Source organism: Hyaena hyaena, unplaced genomic scaffold (assembly GCF_003009895.1).
Source record: "Hyaena hyaena isolate Hyena2069 unplaced genomic scaffold, ASM300989v1 scaffold_840, whole genome shotgun sequence".
Lineage (NCBI taxonomy): Eukaryota > Metazoa > Chordata > Mammalia > Carnivora > Hyaenidae > Hyaena > Hyaena hyaena.
The window spans coordinates 420792-441217 of NW_024081475.1; the positions used below are offsets into that span (position 1 = coordinate 420792).

Sequence of the window (20426 nt, forward strand, 5' to 3'; positions counted from 1 at the left end):
CCCCCTTTGGCTAGTGGTTCCTTGCTGCTCTTCCGAACCATGCCTAAAGTAGTGTCCCGCTCGGTAGTCTGCTCTGACACCCGGGATCGGGAGGAGTACGACGACGGTGAGAAGCCCCTCCACGTCTACTACTGTTTGTGTGGCCAGATGGTCCTGGTGCTGGGTGAGTGGTCGGGAACCGGGCGGCGTCTGCCAGCCGGGAAACTGCGGGTTCTGGAGGGAGGAGTCTGCGGGGCTGCGATCTAGGAGGCGCGTCTCCTGCTCCGTTGAAATCCTCGCTAGCCGGCCCTGCCCCGCTCCAGGATAGCTTCTCTGTTTTCTGTTTAACCCGGTCAGTGTTAATCCAGGCTTCCCGCAAACGTACATTTCTCCTTCAGGGAAGATGAACTGTTTATTACCCCCCCTCTCCTCCCGTTGCCGCCTCCAGAAGCTTTGTCACCCTCCTGCTGGGTACGAGGATGCTGTTCAGGCTCTTTTCTGAAACCCGAATAAAATCCTCCCGTGATCGCCGTCCTCTTCCGGCTGTAGCTCCCCGCCAAAGCTGCCTGTGATGGCTCTCTCTGCATCCTCACTTCCCATTCCCATCCCTGTGAACCTGGTTTCAGGCAGGCTTTCTTTCCCACCCCGCCATCGGAACCCTATTTGTCAAGGTCAGTAACTGACCAGGTTACTAGTCCCAGTGGTCAGTTATCAGTGCTCATCTGGGCCCACGTCTTACTGTCATTTGACAGAGATGCTGGTTCCATCCTTCCTAACACTTCTTTTCTAGGCACCTGGGTGGCTAGGTCAGCGAAGCCTCTTACTTTGGCTCAGGTCACAGTCTCATGGTTTGGGAGTTCGAGCCCCACATGGAGCTCTGCAGTGACGGTGCTGAGTCTGCCTGGGATTCTCTCTCTCTCCCTCTCCCTCTCCCAATAAAGCCCAACACACTTTTTTCATTTCCCTCCAAGACTCCACAATCTCCCGATATTCCTCCTGCCTCGATTTTGCCCCTTGTCAGTGTCTGGCTCCTCTTTTCTGACTGCGGTTTTTAGGCATCGCAAGGCCCTAGGGCTCAGTCCTCTTACCTACTCTCAGTCTGTACTCACTCCCTTAGCGATCTCAACCTTTCCCAAGCTTTAAATACCATCTCTGTGCCGACGGCTCCCAAATGTTCATCTTTCCCCCACACGTCCCCTCCAACTCCAGCTGCCTACTGCTTATCTCCACGTGGATGTCTGATGTCCATGTTCAAAGGGATCATGTTCAAATTGACTTCATGGTCGCCTACTTCCCACTCTCCCCTGTTCACCCAGCATCTCAGAATCATCCTTGACTTGTCGCTTTCTCATACCTTCAATTCATCGAACCCATCAACACGCTCTGCCGGGGCTTCCTTGAAAATCCATCCAGAACCTTACTGCTTCTTACCACTTCCGTTTCTGCCACTCTAGTCCAAGCCACCATTGTCCCTCACCTGGAACTGCCACCATAGTCTTTTACGCTCCACTCTTCGTCTCCAGGGGCCTTTTCCCCCCGCACAACGGCCAGGGTCCTGTTCCAAGCTGCTGGTTTCCTATAGAACCAAGAGTAAAACCAAAGTCCATACCGAGACCCTGCACGATAAGATTCTCAGCTACCTCTCAGACCTCGCCCCCTGCTTCTCTTCCCCTTGCTCACTGCACTGCAGCTACAGTGGCCTTTTTGGTTTTTCTTCATCCTGTCAAAACGTTCTGCCCCCCCTCCCCGAGTGGTGGGATTGGCATTTTTTTTCTGCCTCAGACACGCTTTTTTTTAACTTTAAAAAAAAAATTTTTTTTAATGTTTTATTTATTTCTAGGACAGAGAGACAGAGACAGCGTGAGCAGGGGAGGGTCAGAGAGAGAGGGAGTCACAGATTGAAACAGGCTCCAGGCTCTGAGCCGGCAGTCAGCACAGAGCCCGACGCGGGGCTCGAACCCACGAACCGCGAGATCATGACCTAAGCGAAAGTCGGACACTTAACCGACTAACCCACCCAGGCGCCCCTCAGACACGCTTTCCTAGGGGCTTCCTTCTTTCATTCAGGTCCCTGCTGAAATCTCTCTTCATTAAAAAACTCTTTCCTGGGGGCACCTGGGTGGTTCAGGCAGTTAAGTGCCTGAGGTCCGCTCCTCAGGTCAATATCTCAGGGTTTGTGGGTTCGAGCCCCGCATCAGGCTCTGTGCTGACAGCTCAGAGCCTGGAGCCTGCTTTGGATTCAGTGTCTCCCTCTCTCTCTGCCCCTCCCCTGCTCACGCTCTGTCTCTCTTTCTTTCTCTCTCTCAAAAACAAATAAACATTGAAAAAAAAAAAGCCCTTTCCTGGCTACCTAAAATAACACCCTTGTTTCTCGTTGTCCTCTGAACTCTGCCTGACTTTTCTTGATAGCACTTCTCACTATCTGAGATCGCTGTCCACCCTCTTAATATCCTGCCGTTTTTTTTTTTTAATGTCTTATTTATTTCTGAGAGAGAGAGAGAGACTGCGTGAGCAGGGGAGGGTCAGAGAGAGAGAGGGAGACACAGAATCTGAAGCAGGCTCCAGGCTCTGAGCTAGCTGTCAGCACAGAGCCCGAAGCGGGCTCGAACCCACGAACTGAGATCATGCCCTGAGCTGAAGTCGGACGCTCAACCGACTGAGCCACTCAGGCGCCCCCTGCTGGTATTTTTTTTATTGGCACTTTATCATTATTCAAGGTCATATCATATAATTCTTATTTTAAAATTTTCTGCCTCCTCCCGCTGTAATGTAAATGTCATCAGGGCAGGGACTTTGTTCTTTGCTGAATCCCCAGCGCCTGGTACATTGAAGGCTCTCACCTATTCATTGAATAAATGAATTCTCTTTTGATCACCTCGAGTTGAGTCGCATACCTGTTCAAATGAATAGCTGTTCAAATGCATGGCGCCCTTGGTCAGCCTCAATTCCCTCACCTTTAAGCTCTGAATTCAGAATATGAAAGGACTACCCCAGCAGGTCATTGTGAAGATTAATGAACATGCAAACTGCCTGGTGTTCTGTGACTCCCCCGCCCCCTCTTCCATTAATCTCGAGTCATGGGGATCTCTTGATTTCTCTTTGACCCTTTAGGTACACAGTTTGCACTATGTCAGTGTCCTTCTGCTTTGTAACTGCACCTCATTTATTTCCTGTATGTTTTCATTGTTTTCAGACTGAAACGCCTCTGGCTGGTTTGAGTCATTTGCATACCTCTCCTTTCATAGCACCCACTTTGTCTCTCTCCTTTTGTAAGCACAGATCCACCCTTTCCAGTGCCTTCCTCCCTTCCCAGTGCCTTCTTTTCTGCACACTCACTGGTCTCCCCTGATTCTCATGCATGATAACATGAACCAAGTGTACCCTGATCCCAGAAACACTCAAGGAAAACTTGCAGTGCTGGGAAGGACGTTTGAGATAATGTAATCTACTCATTCTTCAAATAAGGGGGAGAAAAACCCGAAAGGAAGTAATTTGCCAAAGATCACCAAGAAGGTAACAGAGCTGCAAATGTTCTGACACCGAGTCATTTTGTTCGTTGGGAAATTCAATAATAGGCAGCAATAAGCATAGCGATTATGGTAACATGTTACCGTGCTAAGGACCCCGCCGAAGACTTGGGACTACCTCATGGTATTTCTCAGTGGCTCCTGTGACTGAATCTTTCTCCATTTCTCCAGACTGTCAGTTGGAGAAATTGCCCATGAGGCCCCGCGATCGGTCCCGTGTGATAGATGCAGCGAAACACGCCCACAAGTTTTGTAACACAGAAGATGAGGAAACTATGTATCTTCGGAGGTAAGGGGTGGGTACTCTCGCCTACGATTTCCTGATTGTGCTGCAGCCTGGTTCTGGAGAGTCCAGGCACCCCGTCTGGGGCCAAACAGGCCATCCTGTGGGTCTAGCCCTTGGACGGCTGTGTTGGCTCTCCAGCTTCTGTGAACACAGCAAGATCTTTGCTGTGCTCTGTTGAAATGCTGTGGATATGTGCTTCTGCTCTCATTTGATAGCTGTAATTTGAGGGGATTTTTGCAAGTAGAATGAGTTCATTTAAGTTGTAGTCTCCTGGAGCATGCCGTGGGCCAGGCACTGGGCCAGGCACTGAGCCGGAGACGGGCTCTGTGAAGATAGATAAGGGACTGGCTACCTTTGTGATAGGACAGAATGCCAGTGGTGAACAAAAGGCTGTGGAAAAACAGATGGGAGTGGGTCCTTCTCCTGAAGGGTGATCGGGAAAGGCGCCAAAAGATGATGGCATTCATGTGTGGCCTTGAACCAGGGTTTCACCAACTAGATGAGGGCGTTGAGGAGCATCCCAGGTTGGGGGGGAGGGGGGGACATGGAGGCACTGAAAACATCACATACCGTGTGGTGGGAAATTTGAACGGTCCTTGACGACTGGAGCCCGGGTTGCTTTACAGGAAGGGGTTCGTGCATCCTGGGGGTGGGGACCGAGCAGAATGCCGAAGTAGGCAAATTGGGACTTTACCTGTTGGCAGTAGCTAGCACTCTTTTTTAAGCGGGGGTGGGGGGGGGGGTGACATGGTTAGATCTGTTTTAGATTTGGGAGTCCTTGATTAAGATGGGGAATTGAAACCTGGGAAGGGTTAACATCACATGGGGTGTGGAGCAAGAAGAGAGAGGACTGAAGATATATGCCTGGGAAAGATGTTTAAAAAGCAGACAAAGAGGGGGGCGCCTGGGTGGTTCAGTCGGTTAAGTGTCCGACTTTGGCTCAGGTGATGATCTCACGGTTCGTGGGTTCGAGCCCCTCATCGGCCTCTTTGCTGACAGCTCAGAGCCTGGAGCCTCCTTCGGATTCTGTGTCTCTCTCTCTGTCCCTTCCCTTGCTCATGTTCTGTCTCTGTGTCTCTCAAAACATTAAAACAAATATAAAAATAAAAATAAAAAGCAGACAAGGAGGGGGCACCTGAATGGCTCAGTTGGTTAAATCCAGTTTCCGCTCAGGTCACAGTCTCATGGTTTGTGAGTTCGAGCCCCGCTTCAGGTGAGCTTGAGCCGTGCTCCGGGCTCTGAACTCTCTCTCCCTCTCCCTCTATACCATGTGGGATTCTCTCCCCACCCCCACCCCCCACCCCTTGCTCACTCGTGCTCTCTCTCTCTCAAAAATAAATAAATAAAAATCAAAAGCAGACAAGGGGCGCCAGGGTAGTTCGATTGGTTAAGCTTCTGACTCTTGGTTTCTGCTCAGGTCATGATCTCACGGTTTGTGAGTTTGAGCCCCACATTGGGCTCTGCGCTGTCAGCATGGAGCCTGCTTGAGATTCGGTCTCCCTCTCTCTCTGCCCCTCCCCCGCACACATGCCTGCAGGCTCTCTCAAAATAAACACAGTTACAAAAGCAGACAACATAATTTGGACCTGGTGATGTAGGAAACGAGAGGAGAGAGCATCAGGGAGTGTGTATATCGGGGGATGGTGGCCGTCAGCAGGTGCCTGATACTACAGAGAAGTCGGTCGTGGGGAATTAGAAAGTCCATACGTCTCTTCACTGAGATTTCATTTATTGGGCTCCCGCTGCGTGCCAGGCGCCATCCGAGAAACCGGAGATGTGCCGCCGTACTCGTTGGCCAGGTGGGGCTGCTGGAACAAAGGACCACGAACTAGGTGGCTTAGAACAACGGGAATTGCCTCACGTTCCTTCTGAGTCCTGGAAGTCTGAAACAAACGTGTGCGCCGGGCCGTGGTCTATCTGCGCGTTCAAGGGCACGGTCCTTCCTTGGCCCTTCCCAGCTTCTGGTGCTTGCTGCCGGTCTGCACCGTTTCTTGGCTTGTAGATGCACCACTGCAGGCTCTGCATCATCACGTGGTCTTCTCCCAGGGTCTTGGTCTCTGGTTTTCTTCTCTTCTTTTTATAGGGACACCAGTCATATTGGATTAAGGACACATCCTCCCCGTCTGCATGACCTCATCGTAACTAATTATATCTGCAGCGACCCTCTTTCCAAATAAGGTCACGTTCTGAGGTTCCTGTAAGGACGTGACTTTTTAAGGGATCCGTCCGACCCAGCACGACCAGTAAACAAACAAAGAACCCTGCCTGTGTGGAGCTTGTATTCTAGTGTTGGACTGGGAGAAGCAACGGGCTAGCGCCTTGCTATGTTAATTTAAGAAACCAAGCTGCCATCAGCCCGTACTAATGAAGAGAAGTGGAAATACACTGCCAGGCGACACTCGGTAGCAAAGCAGGCATCAAGCCTCATCGTGACAACTGGGTTTCTAAAGTGGTGTAGTTGGGGGCGCCTGGGGGACTCAGTCGGTTAAGCGTCCGACTTCGGCTCAGGTCATGATCTCACGATTCGAGGGTTCAAGCCCGTGTCGGGCTCTGTGCTGACAGCTCGGAGCCTGGAGCCTGCTTCGGATTTCATGTCTCCCTCTCTCTCTCTGCCCCTTCCCTGCTCATGCTTTTTTGTATCTCTCAAAAATGAATACATGTTAAAAAACATCAAAGTAAAATGCTGTAGCTGAAGAGAAAATTGCTTATATACGAGATACAACTCGAGGCCAATAATGCAACCAGATTACAACAAAATTTCTTAAATTAACAGAGCAAGATATCACCCCGTCGCTGACAACATTGATGAAAACTACAAAGGAAGGCCCTTCAGGAAACATTGGGGGAAACACTCCGTTACAGCGTAGAGGCAGCTTTACCAGGAAGACGCCCTGTCCCAGGCTAATCCATTGTCTTGTGCGTTTCTCCCTCCGTCAACCTTCATTTAAAATTTTTTTAAATGTTTTATTTATTTTTGAGAGAGAGATAGAGACAGCGTGAGCAGGGGAGGGTCAGAGAGAGAGGGAGACACAGAATCTGAAGCAGGCTCCAGGCTCTGAGCTGGCTGTCAGCACAGAGCCCGACGCAGGGCTCGAACCCACGAACCGTGAGATCATGACCTGAGCCGAAGTAGGACGCTTAACCGACTAAGCCACCCAGGCATCCCCATCCACCTTTATTTGGTTTTCTGAGTTTGAAAGTCGCCAACTGACTGTCTTAAAGATCACCAATATGTTTCTCATGTATTTATCACATATATTGTAATTCCACGTAGTAACGTATGATAGTATTCTATGTTATGTATATCGAACGAACGTCTGTTACTCAGTTAATATAGAAAATGATCTAATAACACAGCCAGGCCACAGGCCTGTAAGGCACTAACTAAAAGATACATGCCCTCACCTCTGGGCCAGAAAACGGAATGGCCTTAGGCTGAAGTAGAAACCCCAGCGTCCAGTCCGCCTGGTCCTGGAAGCCACCCAGCTGTGGGCCTAGCCATAGGACCCGGCAGTGGCTGGACAGTTCTGGACAGTTCTTTGACTTTACCAACAAGGCGTGGTCAGCTTCCCCCGGGGTTGACATAGTCCCCACTCCGATCTGCAGTATTTTCCGCGACCCTCTCCGGTGGGGCGGGGTTCCGGTCTGCCTTCTCCAGCCTGTTGGGGGTGACGGCACAGGTTGCTGAGAATGTGACAGTCTGGCCACCATATGGCCCGGAGCCTATCACTGCCGGCCTCCAAGTCTCCCGTTCTCAGGTTCCTCTCTTCTGTCACTGTTGTTCCCTGGTCGCCCCTTCCCCTCATCTGCCACTCCCCCAGGTGCAAACCCAGTGCTCTCCTGTCTGGGTCGCTGCCAACCGAGCCTCCCTGGGATGCTCTCCTGAAGATCCTCCTACTTCCTTGGCGTTCTCAAGGCTTCTGGATTCTTCCTCCGCCTGCCCCTTCAACGTTGGCATTCCCCAGGGCTCTGACCTCCACTCTTTATTCTCTCCTTGGATGGTCTCACCACCTCCCGTGACAAGGGCTCCACTTAGATGCTGAAGCCGCACCAAGCCTGCACTTCTCTCCCGTGCTCAGTGTACTTCACTGCCCCACCTACCTCTCCACCTGTCTCACATGGGCACGACTGAGGCCAGACTCCTCATCTCTCTGATCTGGAAAATACTGCAGGTTGGCTGACCTGGCACCACCACAACACACTTCTTTCATTACCTGCCTGTAAACTAGTGTCTGCAAAGTTAGGGTGTATATTCCAAACCCCTCCCCTTGCAAAAAAAAAAAAAAAAAAAAAACCCAAAGCAAAACCTTAACATTCTGAATGTGACCTCACTCTTGCCAAGTAAAAGGGATAGAAGTAGATGTTGTTGGGTGTGGCTTCCAAGGAAAGGCCTTTTTACTCTTCTTAATTCCTTTCTGCTCTTTGGGAAAATGGACATGATGCCAGGAGCACCAGCAGCCGTTCTGGGCCTGGGAGGGAAAGGGCGCGAGAATCACAGCTTTCGCCATCACTGCCCTCGGGTCCCTGTCATTGCTAGGAGCCACCTTCCTCTGGACGTCTTTTACATGAGAACACACCATTGTGTCCACACTGCTGCAGACAGGTCTCTACCTGTCAGCCAAACACACTTCCTTCCTTCCCCTCCTCCTATGAGGACACCCCCATTCACACAGTGGCCCAGGCCAGAATCTGGGTGCCTCCCTTTGTCTCCTCCGTCCCCAAACCCAGCAGCCCCTGTACACATCCTGTCGCTCACCATGTCCCGCAGATCTACCTTCTAGTGTCTCCTGCGGTTGCGTCTCCTCCGGTTTAGCCCCGCCGCAATGCCATCATTCCAGGACCCACCTTGCTCGCTTGGGCTGTTGAAGTGGCCTCTCACGTGGTCTTTTTGCGTCTGATTTTGTTGTCCTCCCGTCTGTCGTCTGTTCCCTGAATGGCCTCAAATGCACATTTCACCAGTCTCCTGCCTCAGATCTTTCAGTGACTCTTCATCACCTATAGCAGTGCTTTCCAAACAGTTCTAGACTGTGAGTCATCCGTTCAAGTGAAAGGTTTCCCCAGAAGTATACAGAAGCAGGAAGCTGCTGTGATTGAAGGAGCCCAACCCATTAAGGACTCCTGCCCTTCCCCTGTCTGGTTTCGTTTAGGGGTCATGGTGGAGTATAGTTTTACAAATCGTGGTTAGCAGAATAAAATCCAAGCTCGAAGGCTGTCTATGATCTGGCCTTGGCCTGCCCTGTTCATCCTCATCTCCTGTCACTCCTTGGTTATTTTTCTTCTTTTCTTAAGTAAGCTCTGTGCCCAGCATGGGGCTTGAACTCATGACCCTGAGATCAAGAGTTGCATGCACTACCGAGCGAGATGGCCAGGCGTCCCCATGATTTTTTTTTTTTTTTTTTTTAATGATGTTTACCATCTCGTCTAGTTTCTGTGGGTCAGGAATTTAATAGCAGTTTAGGTGCGTGCTTCCTGTCTCTTCATGAGGCTGCAGTTAAGAGCTCAGTCATGGGTGCAGTCATTTGAAGTCCTGCTTGGGGCTGGAGGTCCCACTTCCAAGGTGGTTCACTCCCATGGTTGGCCGCCGAGTGCCACTGGGGAGGAGCCTCCTCACAGGGATCTTCCAGAAGGCTCTTGACTATCCTTGTGATGTGACAGCTGGCTTCCCACTGCATCAGCAATCCAAGAGGGAGCAGGGTGGCAGCCACAATACCTTTTATGACCATGACTCAGAAGCCACCATCATTTCTGCAGTGTCCTGTTGGGACTACAGGTCAGCCCTATCCATTTTGGGAGGGGACTGTAGCGGGTGTCAATACCAGGGTGCAGGGATCCTTGGGGCCGTCTCAGAGACTGCCACGGCCTGGGAGAGTGGCGTGTGGGGTTTTGTTCTCAGCCTTCCCTCCCTCACATATTCCTGGAGATTAAGGGTAGGAAAGAAAACCAAGGTCAATTAGTCCCGCTAGCTAGCTCGTATTAATCACATCCTTATACCGGTTAAATACCTCGTCTCCTTGTCTCCGTATCAAGATGAACTTTTTTTTTCTTTTTTTCTAGGAGAGAGAGAGACAGCGTGAGCAGGGGAGGGTCAGAGAGAGAGGGAGACACAGACTCTGAAATAGGCTCCAGGCTCTGAACTGGCAGTCAGCACAGAGCCCGACGCAGGGCTCGAACCCACGAACCGAGAGATCATGACCTAAGCGAAAGTCGGACGCTTAACCGACTAAGCCACCCAGGCACCCCAATAAATAAACATTTAAAAAAACCAATGAACCAAATGTGTATGGGCTTGTTGTGTACTCAGTTCCATTCTGTTGCTCTATATGTCTGTCTTTATGCCAGTACCATCCTGTGTTGATTATTGTGGCTTTAGCGATTTCAAAATCAGCAAATGTGAGTCCTTAAACTGTTCTTTTTCAAGATTGTCTTGGCTATTCTGGGTTCCTTGCAATTCCATGTGAATTTTAGGATCAGCTTGTCAATTTCTGCAAAAAAAAAGGCCAGCTTGGATTTTGATAGGGATTGTGTTGAAGCTGTTGATTCATTTAGGAATTAATTAGTTAATTAATTAATTTACACTGTTAAGTCTTCAGTCTACAAATACAGGATGTCATTCCATTTACTTCAGTGTTCTTCAGTTTCTTTCAGCAATGTCATAGTTTTCAGTGCACAAGTCTTGCACTTAATTTGTTAAATTATTCTTAAGTATTTTGTTCTTTTTGATGCTATTGGAACTGGAATTTCTTTTTTTTTTTAATGTTTTTATTTTTTTCTGAGAGAGAGACAGCGTGAGCAGGGGAGGGTCAGAGAGAGAGGGAGACACAGACTCTGAAATAGGCTCCAGGCTCTGAACTGGCAGTCAGCACAGAGCCCGACGCGGGGCTCAAACCCACGAACCGTGAGATCATGACCTAAGCGAAAGTCGGACGCTTAACCGACTGAGCCACCCAGGCGCCCCAAGATGAACGTTTTGAGAGCAAGAATCCTGCCTCATACTTCCCAACCCCTTAGTCCATCTTGCCTGACACTTGGCACAGTGTTAGGGCTAAATGGGTTTTTATAAACTTGACAAAATCCCATTTGTCATTAGTATTTGAAGGCTAACTCACTGAGAAGTATACAGTCCCCTTTATTTGAAATCCTGTGGTTTGAAAGCTCAGGCGCATGAGATTGGCTGACTCCGGGATTCTAGAAGTCACGTGTATGGCGAATCTCTCCCTTCAGGCTGAGGTTGGATTTAGAGTCCCAGTAGGAACCAGAAGTGGTACATGGAACCCAAAATCTTGCTAGAGCCCTAGCCGCACGATGTTAGCGAATGGGAGCACATTCGACATAAGCAATATTTGTAAGACGAACGGAATGGTAAAGATGGCTGAGAGCAGAGACTTTGGAGTTATACCCTCAGCGGCACCACTTTGGGACTTTGGGCTGGTCACTTAAGCTTCTTGGGCCCCAGTTTCCTTATCCCTCAACTGGGAAAATAATACCCATGTATTGTCAAAGAGCAACTCGGAGTCTCCACAGTACCAGAAGGACCGTAAATAGTTATAAGGACTTTGGAAAGCACTTTGGCAATATGGAGTGTGGCTAAAGATGCACGTCCTCTGTTCGTCAGACGCACCTTCACGTGGTGACTCTCCGCCCTGGCTGTGCGAGCACCGTCCAGGGCAGTTGGTTTTGTTCTGTTTGAGTCCTAATGCCAGGGCACCTGGGTGGCTCCGTTGGCCGACTTCAGCTCGGGTCACGATCTCGCGGTTCATAGGTTCCAGCCCCGCATTGGGCTCTGTGTGGACAGCGCCCGCTTCGGATCCTCTGTCCCCCCCCTCTCTGCCCCTCTCCTGCTCATGCTCTCTCTTTCAAAAAGAAACATTTTTTAAAAGTCCTAATGCCTCAGCTCCATCCTAAGAGATCTAGTATTTTTAATTGAGGCGTAAGTCATAGACCATAAAACTTAACCATTTTAAAGTGTACAGTTCAATGGTTTTAGTATATTCATGAGGTTATACAACTGTCATCACTACTTATCATTTCCATCGTCCCCCCCTTAAAACAAACCTTCTACCTATTACTGGTCACTTTTTTTTCCCTTCTACCCCAGCCTCTGGCAACCATTAATCTTTTTCTGTCTTTGGATTTGCCTATTCTAGAGAACTTCATTAAAAAGGAACCACGGGTGCCTGGGTGGCTCTGTCAGTTAAGCATCCAACTTCGGCTCAGGTCATGGTCTCACAGTCCATGAGTTCAAGCCCCGTGTCAGGCTCTGTGCTGGCTGCTCAGAGCCTGGAGCCTGCTTTGGATTCTATGTCTCCCATTCTGTGCCTCCCCTGCTTGCACTCTCTGGCCCCCCGCCTCAAAATAAATAAATAAATAAACATTTTTTTTAATGTTTTATTTCTGAGAGAGAGACGGCGCTAGCAGAGGAGGGTCAGAGAGAAAGGGAGACACAGAATCTGAAACAGGCTCCAGGCTCTGAGCTAGCTGTCAGCACAGAGCCTGATGTAGGGCTCGAACCCATGAGCCGCGAGATCATGACCTGAGCCAAAGTCGGATGCCTAACCGACTGAGCCACCCAGGCACCCCAATAAATAAACATTTAAAAAAACCAATGAACCAAATGTGTATGGGCTTGTTGTGTACTCAGTTCCATTCTGTTGCTCTATATGTCTGTCTTTATGCCAGTACCATCCTGTGTTGATTATTGTGGCTTTAGCGATTTCAAAATCAGCAAATGTGAGTCCTTAAACTGTTCTTTTTCAAGATTGTCTTGGCTATTCTGGGTTCCTTGCAATTCCATGTGAATTTTAGGATCAGCTTGTCAATTTCTGCAAAAAAAAAGGCCAGCTTGGATTTTGATAGGGATTGTGTTGAAGCTGTTGATTCATTTAGGAATTAATTAGTTAATTAATTAATTTACACTGTTAAGTCTTCAGTCTACAAATACAGGATGTCATTCCATTTACTTCAGTGTTCTTCAGTTTCTTTCAGCAATGTCATAGTTTTCAGTGCACAAGTCTTGCACTTAATTTGTTAAATTATTCTTAAGTATTTTGTTCTTTTTGATGCTATTGGAACTGGAATTTCTTTTTTTTTTTAATGTTTTTATTTTTTTCTGAGAGAGAGACAGCGTGAGCAAGGGAGGGTCAGAGAAAGAGGGAGATAAAGAATCCGAAGCAGGCTCCAGGTTCTGAGCTGGCTGTTAGCACAGAGCCCGATGCGGGGCTCGAACCCATGAACCGTGAGATCATGACCTGAGCCGATGTCGGACGCTTAACTGACGGAGCCACCCAGGCGCCCCTGGAATTGTTTTCTTAACTTTATTTTTTATTGTTCACTTTTAGTATATAGGACTACCATTAATTTTTATATACTGATCTTGTATGCTGCGACCTTGCTTAATTTGTTAACTCTAGTTGTGCATCTGGAAGGATTTCTATATGTAAGATCATGTCATCTGCAAATAGAGATGGTTTTACTTTTTCCCTTCAAATCTGGATGCCTTTTGTTTCTTTTTCTTGTCTAAGTTACCCTGGCTAGACTTCGTGTAGTGTTGAATAGAAGTGTTGAGAGTAAGTATCCTTGTCTCGTTCCTGATCTTAGGGGGAAAACTTTCAGTCTTTCACCATTAAGTATGATACTAGTTTATGTAGCTTGGTAATTGTGGGTTTTTCATAGATGCGTTTTATCAGGTGGAGGAGATTCCCTTCTATTCCTAGTATATTAAAAGGGTTTTGAATTTTGTCAAATGCTTTTATTTTGGGCCTGTTGAGATGATCATGTGTTTTTTTTCTCTTTTATTCTGTTACTATGGTGTATTGGTCTGGTTAAATTTTTTGTATGTTACACCGATCTTTTCTTTTTTTTAATGTTTTTTATTTATTTTTGAGCGAGAGAGACAGCGTGAGCAGGGGAGGGTCAGAGAGAGAGAGAGAGAGAGAGGGAGACACAGAATCTGAAGCAGGCTCCAGGCTCTGAGCTAGCTGTCAGCACAGAGCCCGATGCAAGGCTCGAACCCATGAACTGTGAGATCATGACCTGAGCCGAAGTCGGATGCTTAACCAGCTGAGCCACTCAGGCGCCCCTATGTTGCACTAATCTTGATTTCGTGGGATTTCAAATTCCACTTGGTTGTGTTAGATAATCTTTTTTTTTTTTTTAAATGGTTGTACTTTTTTTTAAATTTTTTTTTTTTTTATTTATTTCTAGGAGAGAGAGAGAGAGAGATAGCATGAGCAGGGAACGGTCAGAGAGAGAGGGAGACACAGAATCTGAAACAGGCTCCAGGCTCTGAGCTGGCTGTCAGCACAGAGCCCGATGCGGGGCTCGAACCCACGAACTGTGAGATCATGACCCAAGCGAAAGTCGGACGCTTAACCGACTAGGCCACCCAGGCGCCCCAGATAATCTTTTTTATATGTTGCTGGATTCAGTTTGCTAGTATTTATTTTCATTTGAGGATTTTTGCCTGTGTATTCTTAAGCAATATACTAAAAAAATGTTTTAAAGTTTATTTATTATTGAGAGACAGACAGAGACAGACCATGAGCATGAAAGGGGCAGAGAGAGGGGGAGACACAGAGTCTGAAGCAGGCTCCGGGCTCTGAGCTGTCAGCGCAGAGCCCCACATGGGGCTTGAACTCACAAACCATGAGATCATGATCTGAGCTGCAGTGGGACACTTAAGTGGCTGAGCCACCCAGGCGCCCCATGTTCTTAAGCAATATTGCTCTCTGGTTTGTTGTATCTTTGCCTGGTTTTGGCATCAGAGCAATATTGGCTGCATATGAAGAGTTGGGAAGTGTGTCTTCCTGTTTTGAAAAGTTTGTGAAGCATTGGTAGTAATTTTTTGAACTTTTAGTAGAATTTACCAGTGAAACCACTGGTCCTGGGCTTTTCTTTGTGCAGTGTTTTGATTACTAATTAAATCTCTCTCTCTTTTTTTTTTTTTACATTTATTTATTATTGAGAGACAGAGACAGAACATGGACAGGGGACGGGCAGAGAGAGAAGGAGACACGGAGTCGCAAGCAGTCTCCAGGCTCTGAGCTAGCTGTTAGCACAGAGCCTGATGCAGGGCCTGAACCCATGAACTGTGAGATCATGACCTGAGCCGAAGTCGGATGGTCTAGTGGGATGACAGAAAACTAAAGTAATTACGATTATGGAAAGTCCTGTGAGCGAAACAAAGGGCTAATACAGGGTATCTCATGAAAACTTCTTTGAAAAAGTAGGCAGAGAAGGTCTCTGTGACCCCAAAAAATGAGACTCGGAAAGCAGTGAGCAGAGCATTCCGGGGAGAGGGCGAGGAGGGCGTGTGTGAAAGGTCAGAGGTGGGAAAGCCCTTGCTTTTGCGGGGAACAGAAGCCTGGTGTGGCCAGCGCGCAGTGAGGGCAGGTGGGCATCTGTGGGAAGAGACAGGCGCCCAGTCAGGTGCTTGGTTGGGGCCCGGGAGGCCGCAGTAGCGAGTTTGGATTCTCTTCTAGGTAGCTTAGGAAGCCACTCCTGCCTCTGTTTATTTTATTTTTATTTATTTCTTTATTAAAATTTTTTTATTATGCTTATTGATTTTTGAGAGAGAGAGAGAGACAGAGACGGAGCGCGAGCAGGGCAGGGGCAGAGAGAGGGAGACACAGAATCTGAAGCAGGCTCTAGGCTCCAGGCTGTCAGCACAGACCCCGACGCGGGGCTCGAACTCACAAACCGCGAGATCACGACCTGAGCCGAAGGTGGACGCTTGACCGACTGCTCCACCCAGGCACCACGGCAACCGTGCATTTTAATAACAGACCTACTGTGTTGGGGAGACTAGAGAAACAGGAACTCTCGCATTGGTGGTGGGGGTGTGAGTTGGTGCAACTTGTCGAGAGCGTAATTTGGCAGTATTTTTCAGGATGAAAGTGGATACGCTTCTAGGCACTTATCCAACAGGTAAAAGACATTTTGGTTCATCCATACACAGGAATGCAGTGCAGCCCTCAGCAAGAATGAGGCAACTCTTTAGGAATTGGTAGGGAAAGGTCACTTGTATGTTTTCCAACCAGGATACATTTTTTTTTTAATTTTTTATTTTTATTTCATTTTTGAGGGAGAGAGACAGAGAGAGACAGAGAGAGAGAGAGACAGAGAGAGAGCACACGTGAGCCAGCAGGGGAGGGTCAGAGAGAGAGAGAGACACAGAATCTGAAGCAGGCTCCAGGCTCTGAGCTGTCAGCACAGAGCCTGACGCAGGGCTTGAACCCACAAACTGTGAGATCATGACCCGAGCTGAAGTTGGATGCTCAACTGACTGAGCCACCCAGGCGCCCCCAGGATACATTTTTAAATGAACAAAGAAGTAGAAAACTGTAAGGCGTGCTCTTTTTGTCTAAAAAGGAAAAGAAAATCTGTTTTCTTTATACACTGATAAGGATTCTTTGCTTGTCTCATCAGCTGTCTCAGAGGAACAGAAGAAGCCAGAACCGAATTCGCCTTCATGGAAGAGAACGGGGTGGGTGAAGGGTGGTGGCGATGAGATTTACTTTTCTTTGTGCCCCTACAGGCTACCCTTCTTTTTTTTTTTTTTTTTAAATGTTTTATTTATTTCTAGCAGAGAGAGAGAGAGAGACACAGCGTGAGCAGGGGAGGGTCAGAGAGAGAGGGAGATACAGACTCTGAAACAGGCTCCAGGCTCTGAGCTGGCAGTCAGCACAGAGCCCGACACGGGGCTCGAACCCACGAACCGCGAGATCATGACCCAAGCGAAAGTCGGACGCTCAACCGACTAAGCCACCCGGGCGCCCCCAGGGTACCCTTCTATATGTACCAATATGTACCATGTATACGTGTTGCCTATTAGAAAATGGAAACAAGGGGAGAGGGAGTGAGGGGACTAGTCCAGAAGCTGTGACAGTCGTCCAGGGAAGAGACACTGGTGGCCTGGGCTAAGATGGTGGCAGGAAGGTGGAGCAAAGTAGATAGGTTCAGGAACTTTTCTTGGAGGTAAAATCCACAGAATTTGCTGATGGAGTAGATCTGGGAAGTGAGGGAAAGAGAATCAAGGATGATTCCTCGGTTTCTTCTCAGCACCTGGGTGGGTGGAAGAGCCACTTAGCCAAGGCGGTGTTGTGGGCTCTTGAGCCAGACGGGCCTGGGCTTGAAGTCAGTCTATTTTGTTGTTGTTGTGTTTTTTTTTTTGTTTTTTGTTTTTTAGTTTTTGAAATCAGCCTACTCTGCTTCCTAACTGTGACCTTGGGCAAATCATGTGATTGGTTTGTACTTAGGAGCCTTCATCTATAAAATGGGAATGATAATATGACCTACCTCACAGGGCCATCGTAAGGATGAAAGAACTTCACACATGTATACTCGAGGGGCGTCTGAGTGGCTCCATCGGTTAAGTGTCTGACTCTTGGTTTGAGCTCAGGTCATGATCTCACAGTTCGTAAGATTGAGCCCTGAGTCAGGCTCCACGCCGACAGTGTGGAGCCTGCTTGGGATTCTCTTCTCTCCCTCCCTCTCTCTCTCTCTGCCCCCCCCCCACTCTCTCTTACATTTGTTCTCTCTCAAAATAAACATTTTTTAAAAATTAAAAAATACGGGACGCCTAGGTGGCTCATTCGGTTAAGCGTCTAACCTTGGCTCAGGTCATGATCTCATGGCTTGTGAGTCGAGCCCTGCATCGGGCTCTGTGCTGACAGCTGGGAGCCTGAGGCCTACTTCGGATTCTGTGTCTCCCTCTCTGCTCCTCCCCTGCTTGCGTGTGTACACACAGGCCGTGTGTCTCTCTCTGAAAAATGAACTTAAAAAAAATGAAATACATGTATACTTCAGAGCAGTTTCTGGCACGTAGCAAAAGCTATACAAGTGGTTGTGAGTATTATTATTGCTTTTGTTATAGTTATTCCTGTGACTGCGCCCATTGCTATGACTATAGCTGCTCCTCCCCTCCTGTGTCAGGGAGATGCCTGGCTTGTATTAGAGGCTCAGGAAGTGTTTATGGGAGGCAGGAATGTTTTAAAATTAATAGAGGTTTGGGGCTCCTGGGTTGCTCGGTCGGTTGGGCGTCCTGCTCTTCATCTCAGCTCAGGTCCTGATCTCATGGTGGTGAGATTGATGCCCCCCTTTCTCCTCGCTGGGCGTGGAGGCTGCTTAAGATTCCCTCCCTCTGCCTCCACCTCCATGCATTTCCTGGCACACACATTCTCTCTCTCTCAAAAAAAAAAAAAAAAAGATTAAAATTAATACAAGTTTAACTAACCATTGATCTAGGAAATGAAAAGTTTTGAAAGGCCCTGTTACCATTTGAAGAAATGAGGTAGTGAGGTGGGTAGGTTATGAGATTTGTTCATACCTTTTTTTTTTTATTCCATTTTCTGTGCAGGCCTGAAGGCATTGAACGACAGTACCGGAAGAAGTGTGCAAAGTAAGTACTTCACAGTGTGGGTTTCTCCAAGTATAAGAAAGGAGAGGCAGTAATGTGTTCTGAAAAAAATTATTTGGATACAGTTCTTTATTGTATCTTTATCTTTATAATCTCAACTGCCTTTGAACTTCAACTACACAACCGCCAGTATGCTCCCCTAACAGCCGACTAGTCAAAGTCACATCTCTGACCAGCTGGCCACAAAAATGTTTTTTTTAAAAACATAGTATCACTTTTTAAATGGAGCTGGGAGAATACTAAACTACAGTAAGTTTAATCTTGTTGACGTAAGTACAGTTACATCTTGGCTCTTAGAAGGAGAAGTAAGGCAAGGAGATGGCCAAGAAGACATTTTAGTTCACAGCCACCCTGGATTCGTTAAATTCGTTTTTATCACATCTCATGAGTCTACTTCATGTCACTGAAAATAAGTCTAATAGAAATGACCAACTGCAATCCCTGTCAAAATAACACCAGCATCTTCTCAGAGCTGGAACAAACAATCCTAAAATTTATATGGAACCACAAAAGCCCCCGGATAGCCAAAGCGATCTTGAAAAGGAAAACCAAAGCTAGAGGCATCATAGTCCCAGACTTCAAGATGTATCAGAAAGCTGTAATCAAGACAGCATGGTACTGGCGCAGAAACAGACACATAGATTAATGGAACAGAATAGAGAACCCAGAAATGAACCCCCAAACACACGGCCAACTAATCTTTGACAAAGCAGAGAAGAGTATCCAGTGGAAAAAAGACAGTCTCTTCAGCAAATGGTGCCGGGAGAACTGGAAAGCAACATGCAGAAGAATGAAACTGGACCACATCTTCTTACCCCACACACAAAAATAAACTCAAAATGGATGAAAGAGCTAAACATAAGACAGGAAGCCATCAAAATCCTAGAGCAAGCAGGCAAAAACCTCTTTGATCTCAGCCGCAGCAACTTCTTACTCAACATGTCTTGGAGGCCAGGGAAATAAAAGCAAAAATGAACTATTGGGACCTCGTCAAGATAAAAAGCTTCTGCACAGCAAAGGAAACAATCAGCAAAACTAAAAGGCAACTGACCGAATGGGAGAAGATATTTGCAAATGACATATCAGATAAAGGGTTAGTATCCAAAATCTATAAAGAGCTTATCAAACCCAACACCCCAAAAACAAATAATCCGGTGAAGAAATGGGCAAAAGACATGAATAGACACTTCTCCAAAGAAGACATCCAGATGGCCAACCAACATGTGAAAAACTGCTCAACATCACTCATCATCAGGGAAATACACATCAAAACCACACTGAGACACCACCTCACACCTGGCAGAATGGCGAACATTAACAAGGATGCGGAGAAGGAGGATCTCTCTTGCACTGCTGGTGGGAATGCAAACTGGTGCGGCCACTCTGGGAAACAGTGTGGAGGCTCCTCAAAAAATTAAAACTAGAACCACCCTACAACCCATCAACTGCACTAACCAGGTATTTATCCAAGGAATACAGGTGTGCTGTTTTCAAGGGGAACATGCACCCCAATGTTTATAGCAGCACTATTGACAATAGCCAAAGTATGGAAAGAGCCCAAATGTACACCAACGGATGAATGGATAAAGAAGATGTGGTATATATACACACACACACAATGGAGTATTATTCAGGAATCAAAAAGAATGAAATCTTACCATTTACAAATACGTGGATGGAACTAGAGGGTATTACGCTAAGCGAAATTAGTCAGATAAAGACAAGTATCATATGACTTCACTCGTAGGAGGACTTTAAGATACAAAACAGATAAACATAAGGGAAGGGAAGCAAAAATAATACAAAAACAGGGAGGGGGACAAAACATAAGAGATTCTTAATTATAGAGAACAAACAGAGGGTTGCTGGAGGGGTTGTGGGAGGGCGGATGGGCTAAATGGTTAGTAAGGGACTTTAAGGCATCCACTCCTGAAATCATTGTTGCACTATATGCTAAATAACTTGGATGTAAATTTGAAAAAAAAGAATTATGCTCTGGTAAAACAAAAAACAAAAAACAAAAAACAACCCTCAGACTAGTTACCCAGAATTCTTGGAAGAATGGCATGGCAGCAACTATGTGTGTGTATATATATATATATATATATATACACACACACACACACACACACATATATACATATAGTATATTTTTAGAAACATATATATACATATATATGTTCTTAGAAACTTCTATTATTTTTAGAATTTTATTTATTTT

General features: G+C 47.1%; 1 protein-coding gene across 2 annotated transcripts in view; it reads left to right on the top strand.

Annotated features, from left to right (window-relative positions):
* Positions 1-20426, top strand: part of STEEP1 (STING1 ER exit protein 1) — a 25282-nt gene continuing 4856 nt past the window's right edge. Inside the window, exons 1-3 of one of the 2 annotated variants that reach the window (XM_039219836.1) lie at positions 1-163; positions 3678-3795; positions 18146-18187. In XM_039219836.1, the coding sequence (XP_039075767.1) occupies positions 40-163; positions 3678-3795; positions 18146-18187 (284 nt within the window). In that variant the 5' untranslated portion in view covers positions 1-39. The remainder of the gene's footprint in view (positions 164-3677; positions 3796-18145; positions 18188-20426) is intronic. The other variant, XM_039219837.1, reaches the window with a different exon arrangement.